This window comes from Doryrhamphus excisus, chromosome 5 (genome assembly GCF_030265055.1).
Source record: "Doryrhamphus excisus isolate RoL2022-K1 chromosome 5, RoL_Dexc_1.0, whole genome shotgun sequence".
Lineage (NCBI taxonomy): Eukaryota > Metazoa > Chordata > Actinopteri > Syngnathiformes > Syngnathidae > Doryrhamphus > Doryrhamphus excisus.
The window spans coordinates 12,221,623-12,238,655 of NC_080470.1; the positions used below are offsets into that span (position 1 = coordinate 12,221,623).

The 17,033-nt window shown below is 41.3% G+C and overlaps 1 protein-coding gene across 1 annotated transcript in view; it reads right to left on the bottom strand.

Annotated features, from left to right (window-relative positions):
* scfd2 (sec1 family domain containing 2) overlaps positions 1–17,033 on the bottom strand; it is a 95,977-nt gene that overhangs the window by 62,764 nt on the left and 16,180 nt on the right. The window contains exon 5 of the mRNA XM_058072951.1: positions 15,103–15,278. Within this exon, the coding sequence (XP_057928934.1) occupies positions 15,103–15,278 (176 nt within the window). The remainder of the gene's footprint in view (positions 1–15,102; positions 15,279–17,033) is intronic.

Here is a 17,033-nt window from a genome sequence, read left to right on the forward strand (position 1 = left end):
ACAAGCTGACTGATGAGCGCATGGCTGATTTCCTGTTTTTTAATATATGTGAAAAGAAAACACACACTACTCTGTGGATGATGGCTCAGCCCACAATGAAGTTGAACAATACAAACAACATCAAGCGGGGCTTGGACTGCACAAACATTCCCAGAGTCTTAAGCTCTAACGGCTCAACTAAAACTCACTAGCGGGGTACAAGGACGGGGCAAGCCCTAATGCCCTAAATCCACCTCAACACTTCCATCCTTCGCGCTGGTATTGTCTCACTTTTTCACAGATTTTTTTCTAATGCTCTTTCCGGTTTGTCAAGGTTGCGGTGTGACACCATGGAGCCTCAGAAATTTCAATTGGATGAATTATTCAGTTACTAAAAAGGAACATTGTCATGCCAATTGTATTTGCATAGCACCAATACAAGTCACATACAGTAGGTTATGAACTACATGTACACTAATCATACATCAAAGACAATGACCGCAGACTTGGTGAAAAACTACCAGATGTAAAAAAATGATTTCATATTCACAAAAGCATATGACATCTTTACAAGTCTTTCAAGACTGAGGCGCTGATGTTGTGTTGGACTGAACAAACATGGCAGCAAAGCTGGATTGCAACATCAAATATTCTGGGCATGCAAAAGCTCATTCCTCTTGTCTTCAGACCTTGTAGTCCCTGGAGTCTAATGGTTCACCTTCACTTCCTCATCCTTTCTAGGATCCTTGTGCAGATCCAGCAGAGGAAAGCTCTTGGCAAAGGTAGCTAACACGTTCAAATTGACTTTTATGCAGGACAAAGAGGATCATCTTTTCCAATGTGATTGCGTCCCTCTGCCTTTGAGGGGGGGTCATGTCCCAGGTGGGTGCTATCATGCAACAAGTCATCATCACTGACAGCCAATGACCTGTATTCTAAATTAAGAGTGCCAGTGTACCATACAGGTAACAACACATTCTAAGTGATGGATGACGTCTCGTAGTAAATCCTCAAAACGTCTTCTCTCGTCCTCACCCTCAACCCTTTTGAGCAGATGGTAAACACATTGCTAATGCCTTGTCTTGTCTGTATGTGTAGACCCTGATATGGCTAACAGAAAGCGTGGCGCCCCCTCTTCAAACAACACCATCAGCTGAAGAATGACGCTGTCACATTGTGTGCTTGTGGTGCAAAGTGCCAGAGTGCACCACTTAGCTTACTCATATCACTTTGACTGCCGCTTGTTGAAGAAGACATTTTCACACGGCCACTGTTTACATTTGTCAGACACCGCCGTATTGAGCCACCCAGTTAGGTATTGATGTAACAACAAATAATTGAATCAATTGAATAAAAATATATATTCAATAATTGAATCAAAATAACTTATATATATAAGTTATATACATAACTTATAGGTAAGGTATATATATGTTGGTTTTAGAATCATTTCACAAAACGTTGCCAAGTTAGCGTACACCCGATTGTCCTTGAACCCAAGTAAAACTAAAATCATGCTGTTTGGTAACAGCAGAAAGGATGCGCACCAGCAAATACAAATAGACGGTGTAGACATTGAAAGGGTGAAGGAAAATACATTTCTGGGGATCACAATAGATGAAAATATGAGCTGGAAACCTCATATTACAAATATACAACATAAGGTGGCCAGAAATATTTCAATATTGAATAAAGCAAAATTTGTTCTCAATCAGAAATCACTCCACACTCTTTATTGCTCTCTGGTTCCACCATATCTTACGTATTGTGTGGAAATATGGGGTAATAACTATAAAAGCAATCTTCACTCGCTAAATGTACTGCAAAAAAGGGTAGTAATGATAATTCAGAATGCCGCCTACAGAGAAGATACTAACTACTTATTTCTAAAATCACAAATACTTAAACTTGCTGATATAGTTCATCTTCAAACAGCTAAAACAATGCATAAGGCTAAAAATAACCAATTACCTAAAAATGTCATCAGATATTTCTCTACAAGAGAGGAGAACTATGATCTCAGGGAAGAACTAAATTTGAAACACTTATATGCTAGGACTACGTTAAAAAGCCATAGCATTCCAGTATGTGGAATCCAACTATGGAATGGATTGAGTACGACCCTTAAACAATGCACAACGATGAGCCAATTCAAGAAACAATACAAGCAGTTGATGTTTGCTAAATACAAGGATGAAGAGTCTTGAACCAGTCATGATGTGCTATACGTATCACTATATTGACAGTTACTATGGTACCCATTATGTCATTGTATGGTCATATCACCTCGTACTTCGGTACGTGACAAAAATAAAATAAATAAAAAAATTAAACTATAATAGGAAAGCAGGAAGTGAACAAATGTAACAGTTACTGATTGTAAAAGTACCAGATGGAGGGTAGGATTCAATTAGCTTTGCTTCTTCCTACTCCTTTTGGACATGTGGAACTGTGAACTGATTATGTGATGCACTCAGTTGTAATCTGATGCATGTTCAAATGAAATAAAACCATTACCAGTTGTTCTCAATTGTTTTGTGGCATGTCCCCTCCAAGTGACAAAAATGTTCTGGATTTGAAATACTGGAGAAGCTGATAATATCTATTCATTTATCTCTATATCTATCTACTTTATAGACTGCCCTTGAAACTGAAATCAGGAAAATGCAACAAAATGGAGAGCATACAACCATATTCAAGAGTCAAATTGCATTTTGAGTACTACAAATGTGTACATGTTGGCAGGTCTGCACTAAAAGCCTCTCTCCGACAGTTCCGCACATCTCCGAGGGGCCCCACTATTTGAGAAGCACTGGCTTACACAAACAAATGCATATGGTCATGTGAAAGAAAAACTGAAGTTATAATTGTATTATTTCATTGAAAAAAATTCAAGCTGGAACAATTTTGATTCTTAGATGGGAGAAAATATTAAAGTACACTTTTTTTAAACAACAATTATTTTAAAAAGTAAATAAATGCTATGCAGCAAATTGCAGGCCATTGTCATGATGACAAACTAGTTGAAAATGAATCAACAGCACCACTGCTGGTTCACTCCATTTGGCCTCAAATTACCTGAAGACATGATTTCTGCAATGAACTACCATAATTACCATAACTACTGACTATAGAGTGCACCAATATACTAAAAGCCCCACCCACTATATCTACAAGGGTTAGTTTAAACTTTTGCAGAGATTTGTGCATCCATTAAGCACAGTTTTTTCATTGTTGGAATCATGAAAACAAAAGATTTTTTTTTATTGATCTGCCAAATGTATTGTTACAGATTAATGATTGATAGGTGGATACCTTCAATCTATAGTTGTTCTCTTTATACCCTTGAAGAACCAAGAGATGAGATGGGCCAAGGCTTGCTGCTAACAAAAGCCATCTTCACTGGTTGTTTTTTTTTTTCAGGCTGGCCGAAACTGACGTCCAGATGAACGCTGCATTGTTTAATGTAACATTAAAGCCAGCCGTTCATTTTTGCTTCAATTAAAATCTTCTGGTAACTTCAGCGACCACCCAAATTGAAGAAAAGCTCATCAAGTCATTAATTCTATCACTAAAACAAACAACAGAGACAGCGTGTAAATAAGGTCTGAATAAAGTCTGAGCTGCTGTAGGACTGCAAACATGAAAAACAATGAAGATGGAGAGTTAAGAAGCTAGGGAAGGGGACAAATCGTTGGTTTATATATACTGTCTAAAAATCTATATAAATAACCACCCTCCAGGTCCTTCAGTCGCCCTCCTGTTCATAATTAACTTTCAATGTCTGAGCTCGTTTTAGGTTACTTTCATTCCTTTTTTGCGTCCATGAAGAGAGCAGCGGGACAAACAGACCCACATGTGTCTCCAAGAAAAACAATAGAAGACGAGAAGCGGGACATATGAGTTCACTTCACATGAAAGCTGAGGCACGAATGGAGTGTTTTTTTCATATTTGCAAATCAAGTTTTCCTGTTGGACAGAGAGTAGTGTGAAAGCTGCAATGGCTTAGTTTTGCCTCCAACACCGTGACCGTGAAAACGTATCAGAAACCTCTGTGGGCCAATCAGAGCTTGGCCTACATGGCCAACGAATCAAAGTGCTCTCTTCTCTATGATGTTCTTTGCATAACAAGAAAGCATTCGGCCTCTATTTGTCGTAATTGCACTAAACAAATCCAGCATTCTGGCAACTACCTAGCATATCCATTTATAAATATTTTCTTCATGCCTGCAGGTTTAGAGCTGCAGAATTGGTCGCAGACTACAAGATACTTCACAGGGCTATATACTTTACATCCCAGTACCTACTGTCATATCATAATTCACCCGACCTGCCAGGCAAAATAGCATTAAGCATGCTGTGTGCGGACATTTTTACACCGAGCCTCACAAGGTGTGCCTCAGAAGATGGGGTACATCTAATACTGGCAGTGACAGGCTTATTTTATCCAAATCAGGATTGATTTTGAAGCAAAAATGTGCAAAAGCCATGCCACATTCATATGCTAAAGCGTCTTTGTTCTAGACAATGCATAATATCCTGTCTTCTGCATAGCCTTGCTAAGGAAAATGGAAAAAAGAACACACTGGCGCCAACATTTGCATACCTCTGAATTTTCCAGGTCAAGTCATAATAACTTGCTATGATCTGTCATAACTCACAATGACTTGAGTCAACTTTTGAGGAACAGAGTAATAACATGGCATAAGAGGGACATTCAACCACTTCCAGACCTTGGCAGAGCCTGGGGGCATCTTTTTAACTCTAACGCACTAACGTCTCAAACTAAAAGGGAAGAGGAGTGGCTTGCCCAACCCCATGCCTCACCAAAAAATCCCTTTGAAGATGTATATTTCATTGCTCATACAGAGTGATGATTGGGATAATAGTGAGCATCTAGCGATTGGAAAATCTCTGGCTCAACTCCTCGTATCCAAGTTATCTTAAGACACTGAGGTCCCAGTCACTAAATCTCTTCACTGTGGGCCCATGGTAGTGTTTCAGTATTTTTATATCTCCATCATTCCAAGAACCACAAGGCCTTGACAAACATGTCTGAGACTATGCCCCCCACCTCTAACAAATGCAAATACCAGTAAAAGCTAAAATGTTGATTACAAAGCCAAGGATTGCTAATGCTATAAGCATTTAAAGATAGCTCAGACACAAATCTGTCCACTTTAACAGATGGAATTTAACAAGGTACAAGACATCACATAGCTAATTTCATACAAATAGTGTCAACTCTGTTACAGAACCCATTCAATCTTCTACATATTTGAAGAAAAATGCACAATGTTCCACAATGGAACAAGTTCAATATGTCCATAGCCTGGAATTATTTGCAAGTTTCTTGTAATTATTCACGTTTGAATGACTGTAAATTGTTAAGTTTTGCTCTTTGAGCACACAATGTGGCTTCACCCAAATAGTAGCGCTGACTACTAATAAGAAACAGGTACCGCTGCACAGGCCTTCCAGTGACCACAGAGCAGCTGCATGTTGCACCAAACAGGAAAAAGACAACAACAATAAGAGCACAAAACAGGAAACTGTGAAAAGGAAAAACAAAACTAAAATCCAACCTATTATGCGGAACATGAAATGAAGCACTAGGGGTGCACCAATTACAATTTTCCGGCCCATGACCTCTTAAAAACTTGCCAAATGACCTCCTCCCAATTCATAACCGTTTTGATGGCATTTTTTTTTATGTGGAGGCAATGTCAACTTAGCCATATTGCACCACACAGCTGACACTTCAATTCTACAGTTGCATCACAGCATTTATCTTTATGTTGGTGCTCCTTTAGATCAAGGCTACTCAACTAGCGGCATGCCGGCCAAATTTGGCCATACAATGATATGGACACCATAACAATGAGTTGCATCACTTGCAATACCACCCCCGAACACAATTCAATGGTTCACTGAACCTGATCACACATTGAATCCCCCCTCTGTTGCGCCACAAGGTTATGAGTAGAGCCTCGCCCCCAGGGAACTATGGGTAATTAATGACAGAGGAAGGATAGCCACAGTCTGTCTCTGATTGACCCAGATTGACCCTCAGTGGTGTGTTTCCCTGGCGATCGGTTATTCTTCTATCTGGGTGACTGGTCGAATCCCTGGGGGCAATAAGGTGGGCATGAGGGGGGTGGGGCAAGCTGGATTGGGGATTCAGATGGGTACAATTACATGTTGTAGTAAAGAGGATTGCTTGTGTCACCTTTGCTTCAAGACCTGAGGGCATCTAGCAGCTTTTCATCTGTTATCATGGGATACTAGTCCATGCCCTGGGCTGAATGGGGCAATGTCAGTCTACTGTGCTGGCTTACTGTACTCACAAGGCTGAGCTTTTATCACTCAGCCAGGAGTGACACCAGTCCATGAGCAGGCGGCCTACAAGAACTGTAATTGTTCAGTTAATTTTTGGTGCAGTAACGGAACTAAATGCAAAAATGCTTTTGTGTAATCAGCTTCTATATCTTTTTAAATGAAGCATAAAAAACTGCAAAATGCTGGCAGGAAATTCACCATTAAATACAATTGCATTCACAACTAGTTAATCAAAATTATGCATGCCAAACATTTTTTACATATCAAAATGTTCTTTCAGCACCAGCCCATTACAGTTTACACATACAATTTTTTTTTCACCTGTTTACCACCAATTTACTCACTGGCAAAATGCAAAATTGCGTACCACTGTTGGGACAAAGTGTGTGCAAAGTGTAAAGGCCACTTTGTCACTTTGCATATTTCAATGGGAAGGACAAGTGTTCCCCAACTTTTACGATGGAAGAAGGTCTCCTTGACACTATCGCTAGCCCTAACTCCTGCTACTCAAAGGCTGGGCTGCACTGTAATTACATACTGAGTCGACACGTGACTATCTTGTGATGAAGTTACAAAATCTGATTCTATTGTTCCAATGTACCGTCACACCCCCAGTTACTGGTGATGTTCTCTAACATCCATCTCAAAGATCAGCCAAGCTCATTATCTAAGAAAAAAAGACAGTCAAATGTGTTGGAATGTTGCCTCAGTTTCAGGGGAGCCATACAGACACAAAGATCCTGTGGTTGGCGACCTTTTCTGGCCTGTGCTCAGCAGGTAGTGACAAATGACCTGATAGTTAATCTGTCCTGAGGTGGAGCTTTTCAACAAGGGGGACACAGGGCTTGTTTGTGACAACAGGAAGCGGGGCCCCGTTAGCACAATAAGCACATTAAAGGATGAATGCGTGCATGCACACATGGCTTCACAGGCAGCTGGCTGTCATTTCATGACGCAGGGTATCATGGCACAAACACATAATAAAGCCAACTAGCAGGGATGTCAGACTGGTAGTTAAACTCAGCTGAAAGGTTATGTAAGGCTGAAGTGCTTCACTGATCACTTCTGTTCAGGACACTAGGTCATTGTGTGAAATTTCTCACGAGTTTCATTTGTGAACAATCAAAGGGAGAATGCTCAGCACTGTGGGATGTTTTTCCCCCTGTCCAGTCTGTAGTGTCCTCTTGTAGTCAGCCAAGTCAGCAGACCGTAGTGACCCGATTCACCAAGGATGGAGAGCTCTCAGACACCCGCTCCTTGTGTTGCTTGGACCACCTTGTACAAATACAATGACAAAGCTGATCAGTGTGATTATGGAAATAACCAAAGATTCAATTGTATTAATTAACATGTTTTATTCCAATGTGTCCCAAGAGCCTGTGAGCAAAAGTGGGTAAAGTGCACCATTGTGCTTCTTGGAGCCACACGTTCTGTTGAAAACAAGCATGGACAAACTCGGCTTATTAAAGCTACAGACACACAAAACAGTGTGTTCCCAGGCATTGTTGACTGAAAGCCCCTTTCAATTGTCAATATTTCAGCATCAAAGCTAGATTTTGGACAAAATACTTCCAATAAACTATTGTGGAAAATGAGAATTAAAACTATAATACTGTATCTTGTTTATTTTTTTTTTAGGAGAAACCCTAAAAAGTCCAAAGTCCAATTACTACTCTCTTCTTTTCTCACTTTCCAAAAGCTCTAACTCAACTCAATTCAGCAGCCATTAAAACCAAAGCAATTCCCACACGGTTTCAAGTCAGTGAGCTGAGATATAAGCTGGATTTCGCAGAAAGACGCTCAGCGGAACAATTAAAATGCAGCACATGCAAATGACTATCGAGCAGCAAAGTGGTTTATTAGCAAGTGAGTTGATTGATTCTCGTGTTCATTGATTTTCCAGGGAAAAACAGGTGGAGGCCAAATGACTGCTAGCAGGATGGTGAGGCGATTAAGGGTAAGTAATACAGAGAGCTAGGCTGAGCACCTATCAGCCCGAGCAAGCGAGAGAGAGGTAATGATAACAGGAAGTGAGATGAGTTTGTGTTGCCCCCCAGCCCACCACTCCATCACCTCAGTTAAAAAGGTTCCTCTCTATAAACAGGCCTCTCTCTGCCTATTAAACAGATAGTACATTAGGCCTGAGCTGTGCTGAACAATGTAAACACAGCCGTCTCAAGGTACCCGGGATGCAAGCTGTGGGGAGGGAAGGGACACTATCAGATAGGAGGCTGTGGGTCTTCCTGGGAGTGAACTGCATCAGTGCTCATGTTGTCCTGATGTAATCATGTCTGGCTAAACACAGGAAGGAACACACGGATAAATAAGTTGTACCCTTGATAGACCCTTTTCAGTCTTTTAGTGGTTTGCACTTCAAAATCTGCTTGGAGGAATTGGAACAGTTGCAATGCAGCATAAATATAAACACATAAACATAAGTTACAAGTATAAACATACATTTTAAAAAATAAATCTAAAAAATACAATATATATACTTAAAAATAGAAACACAAATATAATAAGTGTAAAATTAGTTGAATAATCTTAATTTCAATAAGACATTATGCTATAAGAATACAATGCTGTGCAAACATATTTGAACTCCAGCCTTGCTAATACGATAATAGTATTCCATTATACTTCAGTTTTCATTATTTAATTCGTTCCGAGGCACTTTTTCCCACAGCAAAATTATGTAAATCCAAATCAGTTGCAGATACCCAAACATATTAACAAAAAAACAAGTTTTTAGAAAATAATTATACTTGTACATGTAAAATACATAATTACAAATGATGGGTATAAATTATTCTTGATACTTCCTGTACATCCCGGTGACATCAAATACAATAGCGTTTCTAACCTTTTTTTTTTTTATCAAAGTGCTGGTTGCTTGTATTGCAATAAAAACTGCATGGTCAGTGAGTCAGTAAAGTGCTCTGTTTGTGCATTTGGCATTTGGACTTTTCACTTTTTCTATTTAGATATTTCGATTTGGTTTCTATTTCAAAAATGGTAAATGGTACATTTTGAATACAGGAAGTGCACAAACAAAGGTGTTAGTAATTGATGTGAAACAGAAAGGGTGTTAAATAAGCTTATTCCTACTCCTTTTTGGACATGTGGAACTGTGAATTATAACTGTGATGTATTCCAATGTAACTTGTATGCAGATATATCCATTACCATTGAAGCTGTTCACACAAAAGCTAAGCAGTTTTATCTTTTGCATTTTGTTCCCTTACTGAACTAAAAATGAACCCATTTGTGACTGTAAAACCGTGGTATGTACTGAAACGTGATTGTTTACCATTACACCCCTAAAAAAAACGGATTCATGTTTATCGGGTGTGGAAGATAGGAAGAGACAGCACCACCATTGACAGGGGTCAACCCTTTGAACACAAGTGTTACTTCAGGGCTACAAGAGGACAAACAAGAGCGGGATGAAAGTACCAAGGAAGGATGAGGAGACAGCCAGGCCAGGTCAGCAGATGAGAGGCTGTTAAACAGTGGGGAACAAGAGGAGGTCAGCACTGGACCACTTGGGGCAGCGCCCTACAGTCATTCACACCCCTTTGTTACAATGTCCAGCGGCTCAGCACACCCCCACGTTCCAACACGGATGGATAGTGAGTGGACAGGGGAATGTCTGGGATGTGGGGACCGACTCCATACCCCAGGGGAAAAAAAGATTACAGGCTTAAAGCCCCGCCCGCCAACTGTCTGTGGCATTCTGCTCAGATAAGATGAAAGTTACTTTGCAACCAATATCAACATTTTCCCTGTCTCTTCACTAGTTGGAATTATGTGATCCAGATGCTACGCAAACAAATGTTAAGCATTCTGTGGATCGGCGCGACCTCGTAAATCTTTAAATAACAGGTCAGTGACGTGGGCTTTATTGTCGGGCTGCTGGATTACAACCAATGTGCAGATACAAGTCTTTGCAGATCAACATACGTCCAGGGAGGTCAAAGGACAAATGCGAAGGGTCAGCCAGCACAAACTGACACTGTTCTAAGACAGTATTGTTCATCTTATTAGCCACAATCATTTTATTATACTTTATTTACATTGGTTTACTTCAAATAAATATATGTAGATAATTAATGTAGACGACTAACTATTATTGAGAAAGACAAAAACATTAGCAGAAAATTAAATGCTTAGTGATTGGCTTTTTTGCAATGCTGATTACAGCCAATGCAATTAATCAGACTGATGGCTAATGCTAAAGGTTCATAGAGGTCACCAACCTGGGTCACTGATTACTTCAACAGACATAGACAGGCACCAAAGGACAGCAAGAGTAACAGTTGGAATAGATTTGGGACTTGCTGGGGTTTCTTGCTAATAGGTAAATTGAGAGGGAATACAGATTGAGAGTAATGTATTGTGGACTGTGGGGCCAATGTGAAAGAGAACTGTTTGTAACCAAAAATTAAGTTATATTTAACAGTTAATTTAAAGGTTATGTTCTTGTCTACCTAAAAAACTGTATGGGTGCCTGAAAATACAAACAAGCACAGAAGCAATGAGACAATAGAAATTTGTTACTGGTACTGTACACTAAATGACATTTGTGGCCCTATGGGTTCTGCTTTGGAAGACAGGCTAGCATATATGTAATATAGATATCGTCCAGGTTTTATAATATTTAGACTAATGGTCAATGTGGTCACATGGTCACCTCTCTATCCATCCATTTTCTTCCACGTAAAAGACTCTGGGTCGAAAGGGCAGCAGTCTCAGTAGGGAAGCCCAGACTTCCCGGTCTTCTGTCATCTTCTTTGTTCCACCTGGGAGACAGTGAGGCGTTCCGCAGTATTGGTGGAGGCCAACGTTCTCAGTGAAGAGGCTTGACTTACTGCTGGAAATGCAAACCTGGCTCTGTTTGTACAAGGACTGAACGACCCCAACACTCCCTCAGCCACTTCTACAGGACACAGCCAAATGCCCGGTGTTGGAAAAATATTGTGAACACTGTTTTAGAGTTAATGCGTGCTATGCATCTCTATCACAGTGTGCATTTACTACACTATTTTGTCCACTGGAGTTGCGCTATTTACATGCATTATGTCAGTCGTAAGTGTACCCTAAGATAAGATGAATGGAAAACGCTGCAGTGCAATGCTGTCACAGGGCCTGCATTTCTCTCCATTTTGGTGCCTGTGAACAGCATTTGCAGTCCAACACAAGGAAGGAAGATAAGAACCAGAAGGACGGATTGAAGGCGACAGAGGGCCCGTGCAGCACTGTGACCAGTAATAATTCTGAGCTTGAATGTTTACAGAGGCATGCCCCTGCTAATCCCAGCAGAGCGATGCAACCGGTCTGGGGTGAGAGGTCAGCTCGTCTCTACTGCATGGCTGTCAGTCCCGCCGCAGTCAGTGACCTGACGCACATGCTGGCGATACCAAATGATATAAACACGTTGAAAAAAATTCCTCTCTTCCCACTATGCGTGGGTTATGTGGTAGTCGTGTTTAGTTTGGTGAGCTCTCTGGCTGCACTGTTGATGGGAAGATTGCGAATGTGTGCCTGCGGTGTTCTGGGAAACGGAGAAAGAGGGAGTCTGTTGAGTTTGCCCCTTAATGGTGTTGCCACCCATGTCCAGCTCCCAGCTGATGCAGTATCATAGGCATTGGACCCACCAAAGTCAAGCTAAGCCTTTCAGAGCATACACCAGTTCACCAGAGCAGACTGTTGGTGCAAGGGCAGCTTCTAGAAGTGATGTGGGCATTTAGCACATTTACTTCTGGACCCACAAACTATGACCTCACAGCTGTGAGAAGCTCCAAGGGTTTTATTATAAAGCTCAACCAAGGAATGGTTGTTAATCAACTAAAAATGTGGAAGGGAAATACAGTCGGTATGGATTAATAATAATTTAGTCGGCCTCAACAGTTTGCCAAGAGTATGTGTGTCTGGTTTCCTTCACTCTGTGCATTGGCACCTTGGCACGTCTGTTCCATGGAGCAATGGCATGAATGGAGTGAGCCCTTTTGTCAGTCATACAATGTCGTTGTCTCTGTGGTTGGAGGCAGGTTGCAGAAGTGTGCAATGTAGTACAAATTATATTAGTAGATTGCAATTTATTGTCATATATTTTTATTGTACTTGTCATAAAAACAATTCAAACCACAATAAGTGAAATAATAAATAAATGTGAAGTAATATGTAAAAGCTAACATGTTTTTTTTTTAAGGAAAGTGCAACAATGCAGACCGGTGCAACAGTGACAGTTTGTATTACGTCTTCAGGATATTAAAGATCCAAAGCCTGGGCTGCTTGTTTACGGAGTACACACAGACACTATATCACGAGGCAGCTATACTTCCTGTTCCCTATTTAATGTGTACCATGTGGTAAGTCGGTAGAAGTCTGCACAATGCCAAATGCTCCCTACCAAAAAAATCATATTGTGAATACATGCATGTTACTTTCTTACTTGAAATGTATGTTTGTATAGGACCACAACGTACCCCACAGGACATCCTCCAATTGTTTATGGCACCGTATTTTCAAAATTAAAGAAAGAAATTGGCCCATGATGAGCTCAATCACATTTGAACCAAATGCATGATGCCAACAGTATATTCTGCACACGGAAGAAAAATTGTGAGTCAGTTGACTATGAACAAATTGAACATTGTGTTCTGCTCATGGCTCTGTACTTGTATTGCCAAATTGGGAAAACAGTCCAATGAAGTTACATACAGTGTTTGGAAGCAAGCAAGTATATTTGTTAGAGAGAGTGGGAACTAAGCTAAGCCTTGAACTCAGTGGCCCTTCTCTGACTGCCTACTTCACGGCCCCCACAGTGGTGGAGTTGGCCTGAAAGAACTCCCACTGTCCTAAAGGCGATGGTCACACCCACAGCGGCCCTCACACACTCAGGCCGAGCAAACACATCCCGACCGCCGGGCTCAGCTAAAAGGCATTTTGTCATGCAGTTAATCCCCCCCAATTCACTGGCTCCTTGTATGTTCAGCCAAAGTGACCGCCTCACATGCAAACTGACAGGCGCGCACACACACACACGCACACACGCACGCACGCACAGTAATTTCCCCTAATACTGCAATAAAAGACACTCATTTTGATGGCAAACATCAACGCCACAGGCCTGATTGTGAGATCTTATTCCCAAAGAATGTCAGTTGGAACTCCAGCCAACAGCTACAACGTGCATGCACAAGGCCAAAGCTAAATGTTTTCATCGTCAGAGAGACCAGAGTCTGGTTAGTTAGGTCGCTGGAAAGTAAAAGACTGCTGAGAAAGTTGCACTCAGGTACTGTCAGACAACTATGGGAGAGAGGATCAAAGTAGAGCCATGAAGTTAATGGATGCTGGAACTTTAAGCCCTAAAGTCTTCCTCCTCGTTTTAATAAAAACAGCCACGGTCCTAGCTGAGGACGAAGGTTTACGAGCTTGTTTTCAAATTTTAGTTTTGGCATGAGAGCGCCACTGCAAGTTTGTTTTATTTTTCCATGATTTACTTCATTAAGTTGCTAAATACTTATCTGTCCTGCTTACTTTACAGCTTCAGAGCCACAATGAACAGCAACAGGAGACAAAGGATGTAGTTTGTGTTTTTGTAGTTGTATATACCTTTTAGTTCTGGGAATAATCATATCCAGCATTCCACCTACCAGTTACTAATGATAAACACCACATTACATCATACAAAATAAGCCAAAGCCGAAAGCACGCTTGTTCAAGTACAAGCACATGTGCATACAACTGTCATGTAGTATATGCCAGTTATGAATGAAAACCACCACCTTGCACAATTGAAATAATCCCAACAGGGAAAGTGTAGAAAGTGTAGTGTTTTGTCTTGAAATGGTAGCACACTCCAACATGCTGACTGTGGAGCTGTCTAGCTGTCCAACACTTCAGGTCAAATTAGGGGATGAGCAAGCCATAATGGACACTGCTTTTGCCATACAGTATAATTGACTCTAATGCTCACCCTCATCCCCTCTGGATCAGACATGACCCATGACCTTCCCACACTCAAACACACAGCAGATCTGCCTCTTTCTGCCTCAATAAACTAGTCCCTTCTAAACAACACTACAGACTTTTTTTTCGCTGCAGTATTTACTGGATCTGGATATTTTCCCTCCAAACACTAACTGACCAGCCTTGTTTATATTGAATTATTTAATGAAATTTGAATTATTTTCGCTGTAGGAGAACATTCTAGACACCACATACACACACTTACCTTTGCACTTACCTGCCGAGTCCAAGACAATTAAATATTTATCCACAACAAAAAAGGTGAAAATTGGCAAATGCTGAGTTAATTACAACTATGACTGTTTCACCTCAGTTTGGTTTACTCACTGGAAACTCCAACTGCTGGTCTCAAAAGCTGCACACATTGGAATTTTCACAAAATGTGGAGGAAAATAGGACTCTAAAGTAAACTCTGCATACCGTTCAGTCATTGGAATTCAGAATTCTGGAAGAAACACTGTAACTTTAGGGTGCATAGCCAAATCACCAGAAAATTTGCTACACAACTTTAGGGGACTGACAAGCACGTGTGTAAAATTTGGTTGAAAAACATGGTCACCATCAAGCAGGGCACAGGCAGGACTTAGCAACATACGTTATTGACCATTTGTCTAATTTTGAGGATATCGGTTTTACATGTATGCAAGCATTTCTTCTAAAGCTTTTTGACTACAAGCCATCAGGAGGGCATCACAAAAATAAGAATACCTCCACGTTTTATCACATGACTTGCCTCAGTTGATCACTGACCTGCAGCAGCAGCCTCTCGAAGGCCAGACAGGCATCCCAGCGGGGCAGGCGGGGGTGTCGGAGGGTCTGAGCCGTAGCCAGGCCCAGCTGGAGCACCCCGCAGTGACTCTCTAGCGCCCCCAAATTGTGTCGAAACAGCTGCGCGTAGGAGCAAAGCTGCTCAGGGGTCACGCGGCCTGAGGAGGATTGAAGATATTGCTGTCATTGCGGGTTCATCAAAGATGGTGGAAGCACAACATAACGCATAATCCACAAGGTGGCTTAATGGTGCTGTGTTACAAACAAAGTATAATGCACAAGGATGGAACGAACACACAAATCTGGTAATTCATCCTGATGGGAACAGCGGAATGTGGTAACAGTATAAATAGACAATCACACTGAGCTTTGCGCTCCACGCACACACGAGTCAACACAGAGGTGCACTAATAAGAGTGTGACGAATACGCATAAACCTGAGACGTTTGCTGATTATTTACAGAGGGCAACACAGAGAGTTATGAAGGGAAACAGGAAGAGCAAGGTCGAGTGGACGAAGTGGACGGTCGAGGCCTGAGCAGCTGTGGACGGTGGCCTGAAGGTTGGAGGGGCACACATTAACTCCCCCATCACGACCACGTCTTCATGTTGATACTCTGAACCAGCACCAGATGTGGGAGTATTTCCTGTAGGACTATGTGGCTGGTGTTTTCTTTAGCAGGGGCCAAACACATGAATAGAGCAGCACCAGACATATGCTGCACAACTCTCTAGAATGCTAATAGAACATGAAGAATATCAAATAGAGGCAGTGCAAGCAACTTTTCTCAAGTCAGAATCAATCACGAGCAAGATACATTTTTAAGACTGATAACCTCATTATGGGTCAGTTCGACCATATCGACATTCGCCTTTCCTCCCACTGGGCCACACTAGCACACCTCTACACTCAGCATGTTGAACTGTGCCATCATTTTACGATACAACAGTGCATGTTATTGCAATTGCAAATTATTAGTAATCGCTGTGATACCCTACAACTACACCTCCTACACTACACCTTTTCCGACATTGTTGTGCAAACATGAGATGTATGCATGTATCATCAGTTGAATGATGCCACACATTTAAGTTGTGTGAGCTTACAAGCAAACTGGGGCCGGCCAAGTTCAATAATTCAAAGATTTCCCAGAACTAAACGGTAATAAAATTACAAAACACATTTTTACAGCAGTTGATAGGTGAAAACTGACAGCAGGATAGAAAGCCAATTAGGGGGGCATACTTTTGACCAACAGCAATGAAAGGATCTACTGTATGTGTTTCAAGGCAAAATACACGCGCCTACAAAAGGTAAGGTCAAATTTCTCACTGAAATTAAGCATTTTCACATAATATGCTTCAGTGCAAGCATATTTGAGACCCTGAAAAGCTCTATTGTGAGCATATCCTGCCCTAAAAAATCCTGGCAGTGTAACTCAGGCTTCACTAGCCTTGATGTGCCAAACATAATCCAAGCACAGCACCGGGAAATGCATCCAATGCCAGGGCCAAGTAAAACTCGAGCTACTAATAAGCAACTAAAAAGGTACACAGTGCGTCAAATAAAATCAACCTTTACAGCAAAGGGCCAACCCACATGAGTCTGAGAGACAAAATGAAGCTGCACTAAATCCTGTTCTTATTACACAATCAAAGAACTCTGCTTGAACCTTCCCTCTTATCTATGTTGCTGAACTTTCCTGACAAGTCGCTCCGGCACTCCCGAGGCATCTTATTGCCGGATAAAAAGACGACTTTCAAGGAAAAATTTGGTCAGCTGAGTTACGGTCTTGCTGTACTGCTTTTGCAGTGGAGGAGAGACATGAAAGTTGATGTGATCACAAGCGAATGACTCTGAGCGCATGAGTTCACACTTGGCATCACTACTCCTCAAGCTCCATCTCTATTGG